Below are 14198 nucleotides of genomic sequence, written 5' to 3'. Positions count from 1 at the left end.
CATTTTTCATATAAATAAGTGTATTTTTATGTAAGTTTACATAAAATGAGAAATATATATATATACATACATATACACACACACACACGGTCCCATACTTAAGAACACCCGACTTACATACGACCCCTAGTTACAAACGGACCTCTGGATGTTGGTAATTTCCTGTACTTTAGCTTTAAGTTATAATAATCATCTGTAACAGTTATCACAGGCGTCTGTAATGAAGCTTTATTGTTACTCCTGGTTCTTATGACAACCGAAAATTTTTAAAATCCGATTGTCAGAGACCCAAACATTTTTGACTGGGGTTACAATTATAAAATACACAGTTCCCTCTTACATAAAAATTCAACTTAAGAACAAACCTACAGAACCTACCCCGTACTTAACTCGGGGACTGCCTGTATATGTGATATAAATATCTCTATCTAATACATAGAGACACACTATATAATAATTTTTCAGACCCTGGGGCCACCCCTCTACACCCCCATGACATGGAGATGGCGTAGTCGCTGTAGGAAAACTGGTGTAGAAGCAGTGATAAATCTTCCTGTGTGTGTATATTTGTGTGTGCATTTCCTTATATGTTGTTTTTAACTTGGAGGGTTGTTCAATCACAACAAGATATGTGCAATCCTGTGGATAGACGGGTCCTACAGGTGGTACCCCTATAGATCTGGAGAGCGGGGATGGAGCGACAGGTTGGACATGTGTGCAGCAAGTTTATGGGTGATGTCACACGTGGCGTTTTGAACGCGTTTTTAGCCCTTTTTCAAGCAGTCTGTCAAAAACCGCATTTAGATTATTTAGATAATTGGTCAAACCTGTCAAAAACGGATGCTTAAAAACGGGTCAAAATGCATTCAAAATGTCACGTGTGCCATCACCATATGGCTGTATCCAACTACTGTGATGTTAGCTCTGCCAGCGCTATAGCGATAAATAGAACAGCAGGCGTACGGGTCACCAGCTACTCTGTTGATTCTGGGTACAACAGACCCCCATACTCATGACTGGTGGGGGGTCCCACCACTGGGATACCCACAAACTAGCAAGTTATCCCACCACTGGGATACCCACAAACTGATGTGATGGGACACCCCTTTTAATGGGGTTAAACGGGACAATGTCACCAGTTTTCACCCTACTAAGGATGAAATGTATTTTCTAAAATTACCTATTTTTTTTAATGAAATCTCATCTGTTTACTTTTAAATTTTAAGAAAAATCTCCAAAGCCATATGCAAATTTGCAGAGAAGAGTCATATTTTTGCTGAGAGGAGTCAAGTTTGGAGGCTGCAGGGGGAGTGTCGCTTCAAACGCCCCTTGTGTCATTCTATAGCACCTAGAAAGATGATTTTGGTGTCATATTAAAGAGAAGATTCTCATCTTTCAGACCACATCAGGGTTTTGGTTTTGTGATCTACAGAACTGGACAGTTAAAATTACAATTCCTGCATTTTTAACTGTACACTGCCTGTATCTTTGATCACAGAACCACAAGCATAATGTAATCAATGCAACTGCTTTCTATTTTTGGACTCTCAATTGGTAGATTTCAGCACTGTATTTAGAAACACTGCAGGCTGTATATAATTTATGTACATGAAGTTATCATTGGAGTAGCTGCAAGGCCGAGTCACTACAGTAAACATGCCCGGGCCACACAGCTTCACATCCCTGCTAGTGTCACGTCTGCAGGTCAGCGGGGGTGTCATCTGGTGTGCACCGGACGGGCAATGACTTCATGTACAGGGTTGTCATCAGTGCCTGAATATGGTGGAAACAGTGTTACATTACCATATAATATAATATGTAGAAGTTTCCAGCTACCAGAGGCTGTAATAGGCTGCAATAGTTACATAGCTCATAAATGATGTGTCATACATGTCTCTATTACATCCGCTATTCTCCGCTAAAATTTTACAAACCCCCTCCCCCCCCCAAAAAAAAGCCACCCTTCAATATACGTATAACAATGAGGAGCTCAATCTGCCAGTCATATGTATTTTTAGGTTATAAAACCATAATACAGGAAGTACAAGCAGAACACACAGATACAATGTGGCAGAACACACAGATACAATGTAGCAGAACACACAGATACAATGTAGCAGAACACACAGATACAATGTAGCAGAACACACAGATACAATGTAGCAGAACACACAGATACAATGTAGCAGAACACACAGATACAATGTAGCAGAACACACAGATACAATGTAGCAGAACACGCAGATACAATGTAGCAGAACACACAGATACAATGTAGCAGAACACACAGATACAATGTAGCAGAACACACAGATACAATGTAGCAGAACACACAGATACAATGTAGCAGAACACACAGATACAATGTAGCAGAACACGCAGATACAATGTAGCAGAACACACAGATACAATGTAGCAGAACACACAGATACAATGTAGCAGAACACACAGATACAATGTAGCAGAACAGCAGAATATGAGCTAAAAGGTAGATGAGATGTAACCAGAGGTTATCACTGGTTTATACCCAGAGAGGTCCAGTCACCAGCTGCACCGGTTCTGCTAGATGTACAGACGCATTAATGCCCTGTGTGAATGGATCCCCGGTACTGTACTGGGAAGTGATTCTCATTCTACAAAGCAGAAAAATGTCGCTTTTCCTGACTACAGAGGTTTTCCTGACATATCCAGATTGTTATAGGGGTTTACCCATGAAAGAAAAGTCAAATTTTTACGCAATAAAGGTCATTTTTAACCCCTTACTTTACAATATCACTTCGTTTTATTGGACGTTTAGCTTCCATCACTCGGTGATGGGTCAGTGTAAGATTCCAGAGTGTGGACTCTCTAAGTAGACACTTTATGATCCATCTAGTTCTGTGAGCGGACAATGTGCTTAAATTATCAGGGTACAGGTTTATCTACACTTTCATTTAGCCTCTGAACATTGTAATAGTATCTGACACACAGTAAAAGAGAGATGAGAAATAATCAAATCCATGAGATGCACATTACACATGACATTCTCAGCTCTATTATCACAGTCATAACATACACGGCGCTGCTATATCTCACCTATAACACATACTGTCAGCACTGCTGTGCCTCCCTCCCCTGGATAAAGAACTTCTGTCTGTAGCTTTCATGTGCCAGCAGGAAGTCAGTGTGTGTGAGCTCATCCTGGAATGCAGGGGTGGGGGCAAGACAGAAGAACAATATGTCAGCTGACCCTAAACTCATAAGATCCAGGGTTGGGTCCGGGGGCAGCCAAAATTGTGTACACCAGTACTGATAGAGACAGGTTGGACTTATATCTGTTAATAACAGTGAATTAGAGAATGTGTTATTTTGTTATACTGGGTACATATAAGAAACTTGTCTGTTTAAATACCCCTTTAAAGAGGGCCTGCAAATCTATGGGCAGAGCTGTCTGCCAGGTGCAGTACCCCACAATCAGTGGGGGTTGGCTAAATCTTTGTAAGAGTCATTGGCCGCATGTTCCAGGGGTCTTTACTATGATGCCGATTCTATAAAAATAGTAAAAAAAACAAACCCCAAAACATAGAAATGTCTCCTTACCAAAATCTGGCAAGAACAACCGTACGACGCGTTTCTTCACTATGTTTTTCTTCTAAACTTTGTGCGCCACAAACTTGGCAGGAGCGGCCGGGCCTGGAGGTAGGGGCTGAGTGGTACATAGCAGGGTACTCATTGGATTGACTATTTAACCCTTTTCTCTCTAAATTAGCTTAGTGGGAACATTGGAGAGAACATCAGCTTTTCCTGCCAAGAGTTCGGGAGAGATGAATCAAGTATTTGTGAAGGGCCCAGTTGTTGTGATGTGGGATCCGTGTGACGTCCGTGCCAAGAAATACAAGCTCACCTTCTAAAAGCTTTCTGATAAAAGCCTCAGGTGCCCAGAATGTGCCCTCCTGCCAGGTACAAGGAGAAACAATAGAAGGAGTTCTATTACCAGACCCCAAGCCAGAAAAGGAATTCCTGTCCTGTCTACCCAAAAAGTGGCGCCTTTTATACACCTGAAAGGTGATCCTTGAGCTTGTGACCCCGGGACATTACTCTGATAAAGACATTAACAAGAACGGGGGGTGAAATGCGTTGGGAAACATTTTGTGATGTACGTGGGAGGTTAATGGAATTTTAATTGACGGATTGTCCTCAGGGACGCCATTAATATGTGATTTAGGAAAGGTCAGACTCAACCCCTGCAACAACTACCCGCAGCTTCTGGCCACAGATCACAGAGTCAACTGCTTGTGGCTCAGTGCTCACAGCTTAGGACTGTAGAACTAGGTGTAATCCCCCAATAAGCAGATATTGATAGCCTTAGGCTATATTCACACGAACGTATGGGGGACGTATATACGGCCGATATACGTCCCCCATACACTTCTATGGGCGCACGGCACCCTACGGGAGCGGTACGGTGCCGCACACGTGCGGCACCGTACCGTTCCGTACCCGGGAAAAAGATAGGACCTGTCCTATCTTTTCCCGTAATACGGCGCCGTGCGCCATAGGTTGCTATGGAGAGGGGCGGGGGTGACCTGCGCTCACCTCCTCCTCCTCTCCCCGTACACTGCCGTTGCCCGCTACGGTACGGTACGGGCGGGCAACGGCAGTGTGAATGTAGCCTTACAGGCAGACAGGCCCAACCTTCAAAGAGTCGAACATCTCCCCAAAATTATAATCTTCTGGCAGCAGGTCCTAAAAAATACCTGTAATATTTAGGTTTATTATGTGGTTTCTGAGAAATTCTCCTTTTAATCCATATGCTAATGAGGCAGTTGGTGCACCGCTACACTAATCGTCAGGGGAGAAGGGGATTTGTCATATGGGAAGAACGGGGCCACACTGTAAGCAGAAGGAAGTAATCTAGGCGGGAACAGCAGTGCTCTGGGTGCCAAGGACAAGCCCCAAGTGCACCGGCTGCCTCATAAATTTATGGATTGAATAAGAAACATCTTGGAAATGCAGAATGGAAAACAAAACAAGAACACACACAACCCTCATGCTGCCTGCAGATAACACTTTGTGGCAGTGATAAACCTGAGCAATATACTGGACAGTCCAAGACAAATCATATGTATTAATTCCAATTGGTCTGCTCTATGACATAGTTAAAGAGAACCTGTCAGCAGAAATTGACCTAATAAACCACTACCAGTGTGTTGCCAAGCAGTTGCCTACCTTTTAGATCTTGTTTCTTTCATGGCCCAGTAGGTGGTATCATCTGAAAAATGTAATTTCAAGTTGGTCGACAAAAAAAAGGTGTTACACTGCTTGACAATATTCTGGTAGTGGTTTATTAGGCCAATTTCTGATGACAGGTTCCCTTTAAATTGCAAACTTTGTGCAATCTGCAGTAACACCACAATTTCCAGCATCCCTAGACATATCTCCATTAGGTTTTCTGATTCTTGTTTTTAAGAAAGGTCCCAGAGGTGAAGTCCACATCTTTAAAGGGGTTGTCCAGAGGTTACAAAACATGGTTACTTTCATCCATATAACAGCTCCTCTCCTGATGGCTAGGGATTGGTATTGCAATTAAGCTCCATTCATTTCTATATAGCGGAGCTGCATTACTGTTCCATTGTCAGCTGTGATACTGTTTTTTGGAAGAAAGCAGACATGTTTTTCAACCTCTGGACAACCCCTTTAAGACCGCTCAAGCGCTCTTAGAATGAATTGATTTACATATGGTTGGTCTCCTCTGCCCAGTGATAACAGGCACATATCTACGGGCACAGGAGGGCAAAGGGTGACGTCACTTCTGACCATCACTGTGGATAAACGATGGCCAACTAAGCCGAAACGCAGCAAATTGTACAGTAAGCTTTGGCGCTGCCCTGTGGAAACACAGAGCCAGATCAAGGCAAGTGCATTTAAAATTTTTAACTTTCCCCCAGGGTTTTCAAGTAAAATATATATATCCCCCTTTAAGATGCTACTGAAACCTTATGCAAATTCCCAGCTTTGCCTTGTAAGCAGCTGCGGCCATTATCCCTGGTAAATAATACATGAGGCCGTGTATCTGACTCCATTGCTGAGGACAAGCTGCTCTGGTTATGGATTGCGAGGGATGCGGTGTATCGCCATCCATCCATACGGAGGTTTATTGCTGCAAAGCTGCTTGGCTTGTGGACGTGAGCGAGGATATGTGGGACAGCTGGGAGGTCGCTCCGTCAGGCGCCGTGGATTTGTGGGAAAAAAATAACATAAGAAAGACCCTCATATTCATCAGCAAACTATGAATATGGACGTCTATTGGGAAGTGCGATGGGACAGAACGGGGATGTAGATACGATGATCTGTAGTTTCCAATTCCTTGTGATAGAATAAAGCAGAGTCATCCTGGGGTGCGGAGGATTACAATACCCCTTGTAGTTAAAAGGAGTTCACCAAAAATTTGGGGCCAAAACAGAAACTAGAGGCAAACGCAATCTCACAACTAAAGACGAAATGTAATCTATGATGTATAATCAGTGTCTACAGATCGAAGTCCCAAGGATCCGGTGACCATCCATTCCACCCAAAATCACGGCATAATCCTTCCTACTAAGGCTGGATTCACACGACCAGTGCCAGCCGTACCGTAGCTCGGCGGGCACACGGCAGCGCGCGGGGAGAGGAGGAGGGGGAGAGCGCTGCTCACCCCCGCCCCTCTCCATAGGGATACATGGCGCACTGCGCCGTATGCCCTGAAAAGATACGACATGTCCTATTTTTTCATGGGGTACGGAGCGGTACAGTGCCGCATGTGTGCGGCACCGTACCGCTCCCGTAGGGCGCCGCGCGCTCATTGGCGTCTATGGGGGACGTACATCGGCCGTATATACACCCCCCTTGCGGTAATGGCAAAAACAAGAAGAAAAGAGCAAGTGTGTAAAGGCTAGAAAAATCAATTAATTTTATTGTGCCATATAGGCAAACAGGTTCCCACATACAAGATAAAAACATTTAAAAGTGTACAAACACACATACAAGCACAACAAGGTGGGTCACGGTTATATATGCGAGACCCACACACAGCCACAGGTCAATACAAAAATACGTGAATGCAATGCCCTCACAATAGCAAAATAAGACTAAAGCCCTAAAAACTGTGCCTGATCCCCGTCCTGAGAGGATATGGTAGGTCAAATCCAAACGTCCAAAATAATGGCATAACAGTATTGCACAAGGTCCAGGACAAGACTGGAATAGATCAATCAAACAGAGCACAGTGAAAAGACCAAATGACAGGGAAAGTCCCCTAGGATGTAGACAAAAACAGAGCCAAGTCATAAGGATTACTAGTCTAATGAACCCAAGTGGGAAGAGGGAGAGCTGGGTCAGAGACCCATGGCTGAAGGCACCCTTGCGGTAATGTGAATGCCTAACTCTTAGCATTATATCCCCCCAGTACTTCCCTCCCTCTGGCTGCTGTAATCTCTCACAAGGGGAGAAGTGCGCCTGCACAATGTGCAGGGGGTGCAGACAGAGGGAGGGGAGGGAAGTGCTGGGGTGGACAGTGTGATAGCCTGTGAATCTACAGCACAGAGGGGATCTGGTAGCGCCCAAACCAAACAAACAAAGTCCTTCAGGCTCATTAGCATGAGGGTTGATTTAAGAAGGATAAAGGCCATGCTGAGGAGGGGCCCTGGCTATTAGCATAGTTATAAAAGTTGATTTTAGAAGGAGACTACCACAGTCACGGTGCGTGAATCTGTGGGTAATGTCCCTGGTTTATCGTGATGGATTTTGATAGTAGATTTCCTTTAAAAAACAAATGAAAGAGTTGTGATGCTCAGATCTGAACGTGTAATGGAGACAGACCTGTATCAACAGTCAAAACTAAACATGTATGTTTGTTTAATAGCCAAAATAGCAGCAACAATCTACTAAGAACATTGTATCAGTAGATTACATAGCAATTGTCATAGAAATACAGAAAGCAGTGGTGGGTGCAGTGGTGAGGCCGGGGTCCTGGTTCTTCCTGTACATCCATATACTTGCTAGTTCCATAATCCCGGGCTGGTTACATTATCAGGTTATGTAATTATATTATGCATTAGACTACAGCGTTTTTATAGAATTGTATGGAATACCATTTATATTCCTGTTCTGCATAAATGCTCCATAAAGTTTGCAGCGCTGATTTGACGGTCTATACAGGTCTGTACACAGAGCACATCCAGATCAGAGCGTCACATCTTTAAGTGTTTGATCCATTCAATGTTACAAGTTTCATTTATTATATTTTTTTGGGGATAATGAGGGGGGGGGGGGGGGGATAATATTTAGGAGATAGATGCAGAGTTACATTTGCCGGATCGCATGGACTCCCTCCATATGGAATACGTTCCGGATGGGATCTCAGACTCTTAGGAATCAGTCTTTATTATGATCATCAGCACATAAAGCACATAAAGTCCCTGTTTTTGACTCAAATCTTTTCAGAACCCCCCCCCCCTACCCCCCAGCTTCAGACTGGCATCCTGGCCGCGTGCCGAGCCCCTTCTTCAAGCAGCACAAATCTATAATTGTGATGATAATTGGCAGCTTGGTAATGTGCTGCGGATGGCTGTACACAATGTCCCTCCGCTTGTGCTGCCGCTCAATGTCAGCGGTTAGCGTTTCAGTGCGCGGATGATATGGCGGTTATATTGTAATATATTCAGAAAATACACAATGGCAACAACATTCTAGAAGAGGAGCCATCACCAACACCTCCTTCATCTTCACTAATCCAACCAGCTATGTAACTTTCAGCACAAAAAAAAATGCTACCCCTTCACCCGTCTTGGCCCCCGTTTCCCAAGGGTTTTACTAGTTTACTGGAAAATCCCTTTAAGGTATATACTGTGTATTGGACTATCCCTTTAACACAACCGCTGTGTGGTGAAGGTACTTGGGACTCTCTTAGGTAAGGAGCGTTGAGTCCATTTTTCCACATCCTCTTTTGCAGAATGAACCCAAACCTCAACAGATAAACTCAAGCAGAAGCCGCCTAAGAATACAGACGTGTTAGTGTAGAAGAACACGACTACAACATTAGCTATGCCTGACCCCCTCAATAAGGAAAGGGGGTTCAAACTTCAATTATAGACACCATTAAAAAAAAAAAAAAGAGCAAAAGCACCGAATTGTAGAACCTATACGTCTATAGGACCTCTTCAGGACCTCTGACAGTGCATGTGTTACAGAGGGGTCCTGTTCCCAGGACTAAGTGGAGCAGGAGGCTGAACATGCTTCCTGCTGCTCCTACCAGCGTCTATGAGAGTGCGGAATAGTGTAGCCGACTGTCCATCTCATAAACAAGGAATGGAGCGGCAGGACACAAGCTCAACCTGCCACTGCATTCATTTGGGACCACAGAACCCCCTTTTGGGTTCCTATAGGATGGTTCAGTATGACATCTTCTAACTAGTATCAATATGCCTAAATTACATGTACACGGCTGGAAGTACTCACCTGCCCCTCAGAGCTGCCCACCATGATCCCTCCAGAGAAGGTAGAGACATAACCGGGAGAGGCGCTGACCCGGGGATGTGTTCTCTAACAAGGAGGGAGACGTAACCACACGCCGGGAGCATCAGACCTCACAAAGGAAGGAGCATGTGACTCCATGTGAGAGCGGCTTACAGAGGACACAGCACATTAGTGAGTGAACCCTACACTCCAAAACTGATCTAGGGCCGGTGAGCACCCGTTCTGCCATCCTCCGGCTGCCTCCGTGCTGGACCTTCGCTGGCCAGTGATCCATTACATTGGTCTTATTGATTGTAACAGGAGCCCAGGACCAGAACTGCGATGAAGACGTCTCCTACAATAACAATTATTCATCGCACTTGTTCCTGTTCTTGGTTCTGGCCACAATCTTGGCTGATAATTACTTGCAGTGTTTGCTGTGAGTCATGTACAATGTGTTGTGTCTGTTACTTGTAGGGAGTCTGTTCTAGCACCCAGCAGTATGCACCCTGACTGAGCGGGTGCCCTGAACCTCACGGCCCGGGTGCATGACACTAATCATTAGCACAGATTTCTCTGCATTCAGCCACAGGATTAGTTTATATGTGACCCAGATGGTTTAGGAACAGTGTCCATAGGAAAGGGGCTGCATGTCTAATAACCCTGACCCCCTGTCACCAGCATGAGGGGTTACCAAAACCCCCCCAGAGGTCCTCTATGCTATGGAGTGCAATGGAGAGCAAGACAAGCTTATCCTGTAGTACATACTGTATAATACACACATCAGTATGTACAGTCATTGTATGGAGAGCGTTCCCTAACGTGTCGTGTAGTGATATTCCCTGCTCTGCAGGCGTGACACTCACATACACAGGAAACCTGTCATCATTACACAGACGACTGAGCCCCGACATAAACAACAGGTCACTTCCCATTTCACAATCCCATGACTACAGCAGAACAACGCCTCAACATCAGGGGGCGCCATAATGGCCACCAGTGGATGTGCGCAGCTCAGTCACCAGTGGGATCACACACAGGACCTGTACAGAGAGGGATAGTCACCAGTGTGATTACACACACAGGACCTGTACAGAGAGGGATAGTCACCAGTGTGATCACACACAGGACCTGTACAGAGAGGGATAGTCACCAGTGTGATCACACACACAGGACCTGTACAGAGAGGGATAGTCACCAGTGTAATCACACACACAGGACCTGTACAGAGAGGGATAGTCACCAGTGTGATCACACACACAGGACCTGTACAGAGAGGGATAGTCACCAGTGTAATCACACACAGGACCTGTACAGAGAGGGATAGTCACCAGTGTAATCACACACAGGACCTGTACAGAGAGGGATAGTCACCAATGTGATCACACACACAGGACCTGTACAGAGAGGGATAGTCACCAGTGTAATCACACACACAGGACCTGTACAGAGAGGGATAGTCACCAGTGTGATTACACACACAGGACCTGTACAGAGAGGGATCGTCACCAATGTGATTACACACACAGGACCTGTACAGAGAGGGATAGTCACCAGTGTAATCACACACAGGACCTGTACAGAGAGGGATCGTCACCAATGTGATTACACACACAGGACCTGTACAGAGAGGGATAGTCACCAGTGTGATCACACACAGGACCTGTACAGAGAGGGATAGTCACCAGTGTAATCACACACAGGACCTGTACAGAGAGGGATAGTCACCAATGTGATCACACACAGGACCTGTACAGAGAGGGATCGTCACCAATGTGATTACACGCACAGAACCTGTACAGAGAGGGATAGTCACCAGTGTAATCACACACAGGACCTGTACAGAGAGGGATAGTCACCAGTGTGATCACACACAGGACCTGTACAGAGAGGGATAGTCACCAGTGTAATCACACACAGGACCTGTACAGAGAGGGATAGTCACCAATGTGATCACACACACAGGACCTGTACAGAGAGGGATAGTCACCAGTGTGATCACACACACAGGACCTGTACAGAGAGGGATAGTCACCAATGTGATCACACACACAGGACCTGCACAGAGAGGGATAGTCACCAATGTGATCACACACAGGACCTGTACAGAGAGGGATCGTCACCAATGTGATTACACGCACAGAACCTGTACAGAGAGGGATCGTCACCAGTGTGATCACACACACAGGACCTATACAGAGAGGGATCGTCACCAGTGTGATCACACACACAGGACCTGCACAGAGAGGGATAGTCACCAGTGTAATCACACACAGGACCTGTACAGAGAGGGATAGTCACCAGTGTGATCACACACACAGGACCTGCACAGAGAGGGATAGTCACCAGTGTGATTACACACACAGGACCTGTACAGAGAGGGATAGTCACCAGTGTGATTACACACACAGGACCTGTACAGAGAGGGATAGTCACCAGTGTGATTACACACACAGGACCTGTACAGAGAGGGATAGTCACCAGTGTGATCACACACAGGACCTGTACAGAGAGGGATAGTCACCAGTGTAATCACACACAGGACCTGTACAGAGAGGGATAGTCACCAGTGTGATTACACACACAGGACCTGTACAGAGAGGGATAGTCACCAGTGTGATTACACACAGACACACGAGACTGAAAGCAGCAGAAAACGCCCTCTGTGCCATCAGGAACACTATTAGACTGCTTGAATTTTCATGAATTGCCCCACATAGGAACATTCACATGGGACATGAGATTTCAGATTTCATTAGTGCCGAGAACTGGAGTGAGAAGCAGCACATCGATGGCCATGCTGCGGCTACCTAACACCTACCCCACAGGTCTCTTTCCCTGGCAAACTTCTTCTTTTACAGCAGGTTGAGATTTTAGTAATTCTCATTCCCTTTGCAGCGGCCTTTCCACATGTATCTGTGGAGACACATCTGCAGAGTGTGAATATAACCTTATACAGACACACTGATAATCTTGCAGCCAAGTTACAGGACTGTTACATGACTACAACAAAAGGACTTACCCTAAACCTAGTGCCCTGCGCTTGCAGCCTCCCTCCCCCATCAGGCAGACAATAATGAAGGCAGGATACTTGTACACATCTTCTTCCCCCTTCCCCCTCTTCTGTAAGCATACAATGCATTTCCACCTCGTGTCCTTGTATGACCTCCTGTGGCTCCACATCACAATCATTACACATACAGGTGCCCCCCCATTTTCCAGCTCTGGGTATCAGACATGATAACAATGACAGGACGATGATGGCTGCTGGTACTTACACGGCTGCAGCCTTCCTCCGCCATTGTGATCACACATCCCCATCAGCGAGTAGCATGCTTTATACTTACAGGATCCAGCTACTTCCTCTGCACGTCGTGCTGACCTGCTGCTCGCCTCCCACCCACAAACCATTGGACGGGGTGTCGCTTACAAATCCACAAGATCAGAGCCCATTGGGCTCCCGCAGGTCACATGACGCGGTGCACGGTTTAGCAATACACTGGGGAACATGCCAGATCTGATTCACATCACGCTCAGACCTCCGCTGCCATCAGATACAATTACAGATGTGTTAACCCAATGTTATCTCCGAGCAGGAAGACGTCGCTAGCCTCCGCTACACCCCACGCTAAGAAACAAAACCAAAATGGAAGGATCCTCCACCTCATTTCCTATAGATACACAGTCCTAATAAATAATATTAATAATTCTTTATTAATATAGCACCTACAGATTCTGCAGTGTTGCACAGAGCTTTGCCAAATTGGACCCTGTACCCATGGGGCTCACAATCTAATCAACCTACCAACATGTTATGGAGTGTGGGAGGAAACCAGAGGACACAGGGGGGGGGAAACCCATGCAAACACTGAAAGAACATACAAACTCTTTGCAGATGTTGATGGAACTTGAACCCAGGACCGCAGCGCTGCAAGGCTGTAGTGCTAACCACTGAGCCAGCATGCTGCCCAACTTCTGCATGTTGTCCCTTTAGGAGTATGTTCACACAGAGATAATGAAGCTTTGTTACTGACTTCCATTGAAAACAAATAGGCAGAGCAGGGAGATTTTTGAAACAGATTTTGAAGAGGAAGTCCTCAAAATAAGCTTTGAAAGGGACTTGGTCACTAGCTTTTACCCCATAAAACTACCAGCCCTCTCAGGTCAGGTTTGAAATGTCCTTTCTAGATTTCCCTCTTGTGAAATAACACATAAAAAAAAAAAAAGAAAAAAAAAAAAAAAAACTTCCTCCAAAGCGACAGGAGAAGAGTCATGTTTGCCTGAGATCAGTCATGTTTAGAGGCTGCAGAGAGAGTGTCTTCAGACACTTTAGCACTTACAAGCATGCAGCTGGTGTCATATTAAAAATATCATCTTTCAGCTCAAATCAGACTAGTACAGAACCAGAACAAACCCATTAAAGAAATAAACAGGAATTGGGTCTGCAGTTTCTATTTCCAGCTAGGTTTTTAAATTCCCGTATCTCCCGTTCTGAAGATCACAGAATCACAATCCTGATGTGACCTGAATACATGGTGCCTGCATAAAAGATGAGAATTTCATGTTTCTAGGTGCTACAGAACAGAAGATCGGGGAGTCTTAAGTGACTCTTCCGCCACAGCCTCTAAATTGACTCCAACAAATGAGCATAGAAAGGTCATATTTTGCTTTGCGTGTGACTTTTGTAAGAGAAATTTTTTTTTTTATAGGTAATAAGTGAGTTTTCA

The 14198-nt window shown here is 45.2% G+C and overlaps 1 protein-coding gene across 5 annotated transcripts in view; it reads right to left on the bottom strand.

Annotated features, from left to right (window-relative positions):
* The window catches only part of OSBPL9 (oxysterol binding protein like 9), a 63110-nt gene that overhangs the window by 30636 nt on the left and 18276 nt on the right, over nucleotides 1–14198 (bottom strand). The window contains exon 1 of one of the 5 annotated variants that reach the window (XM_072127758.1): nucleotides 12750–12846. The exons of 2 other annotated variants lie outside the window; for them this stretch is intronic. In XM_072127758.1, coding sequence (XP_071983859.1) covers nucleotides 12750–12773 — 24 coding nt within the window. In that variant the 5' untranslated portion in view covers nucleotides 12774–12846. Of the gene's footprint in view, nucleotides 1–9474; nucleotides 9496–12749; nucleotides 12847–14198 lie in introns of those variants that run through there. 2 more of the 5 variants (XM_072127764.1, XM_072127759.1) reach the window with 2 other exon arrangements.

Source organism: Engystomops pustulosus, chromosome 10, assembly GCF_040894005.1.
Source record: "Engystomops pustulosus chromosome 10, aEngPut4.maternal, whole genome shotgun sequence".
In the NCBI taxonomy this organism is placed as follows: domain Eukaryota; kingdom Metazoa; phylum Chordata; class Amphibia; order Anura; family Leptodactylidae; genus Engystomops; species Engystomops pustulosus.
Note: the sequence above shows the minus strand (reverse complement) of the source record. Positions and strands in the feature narration are given on the sequence as shown.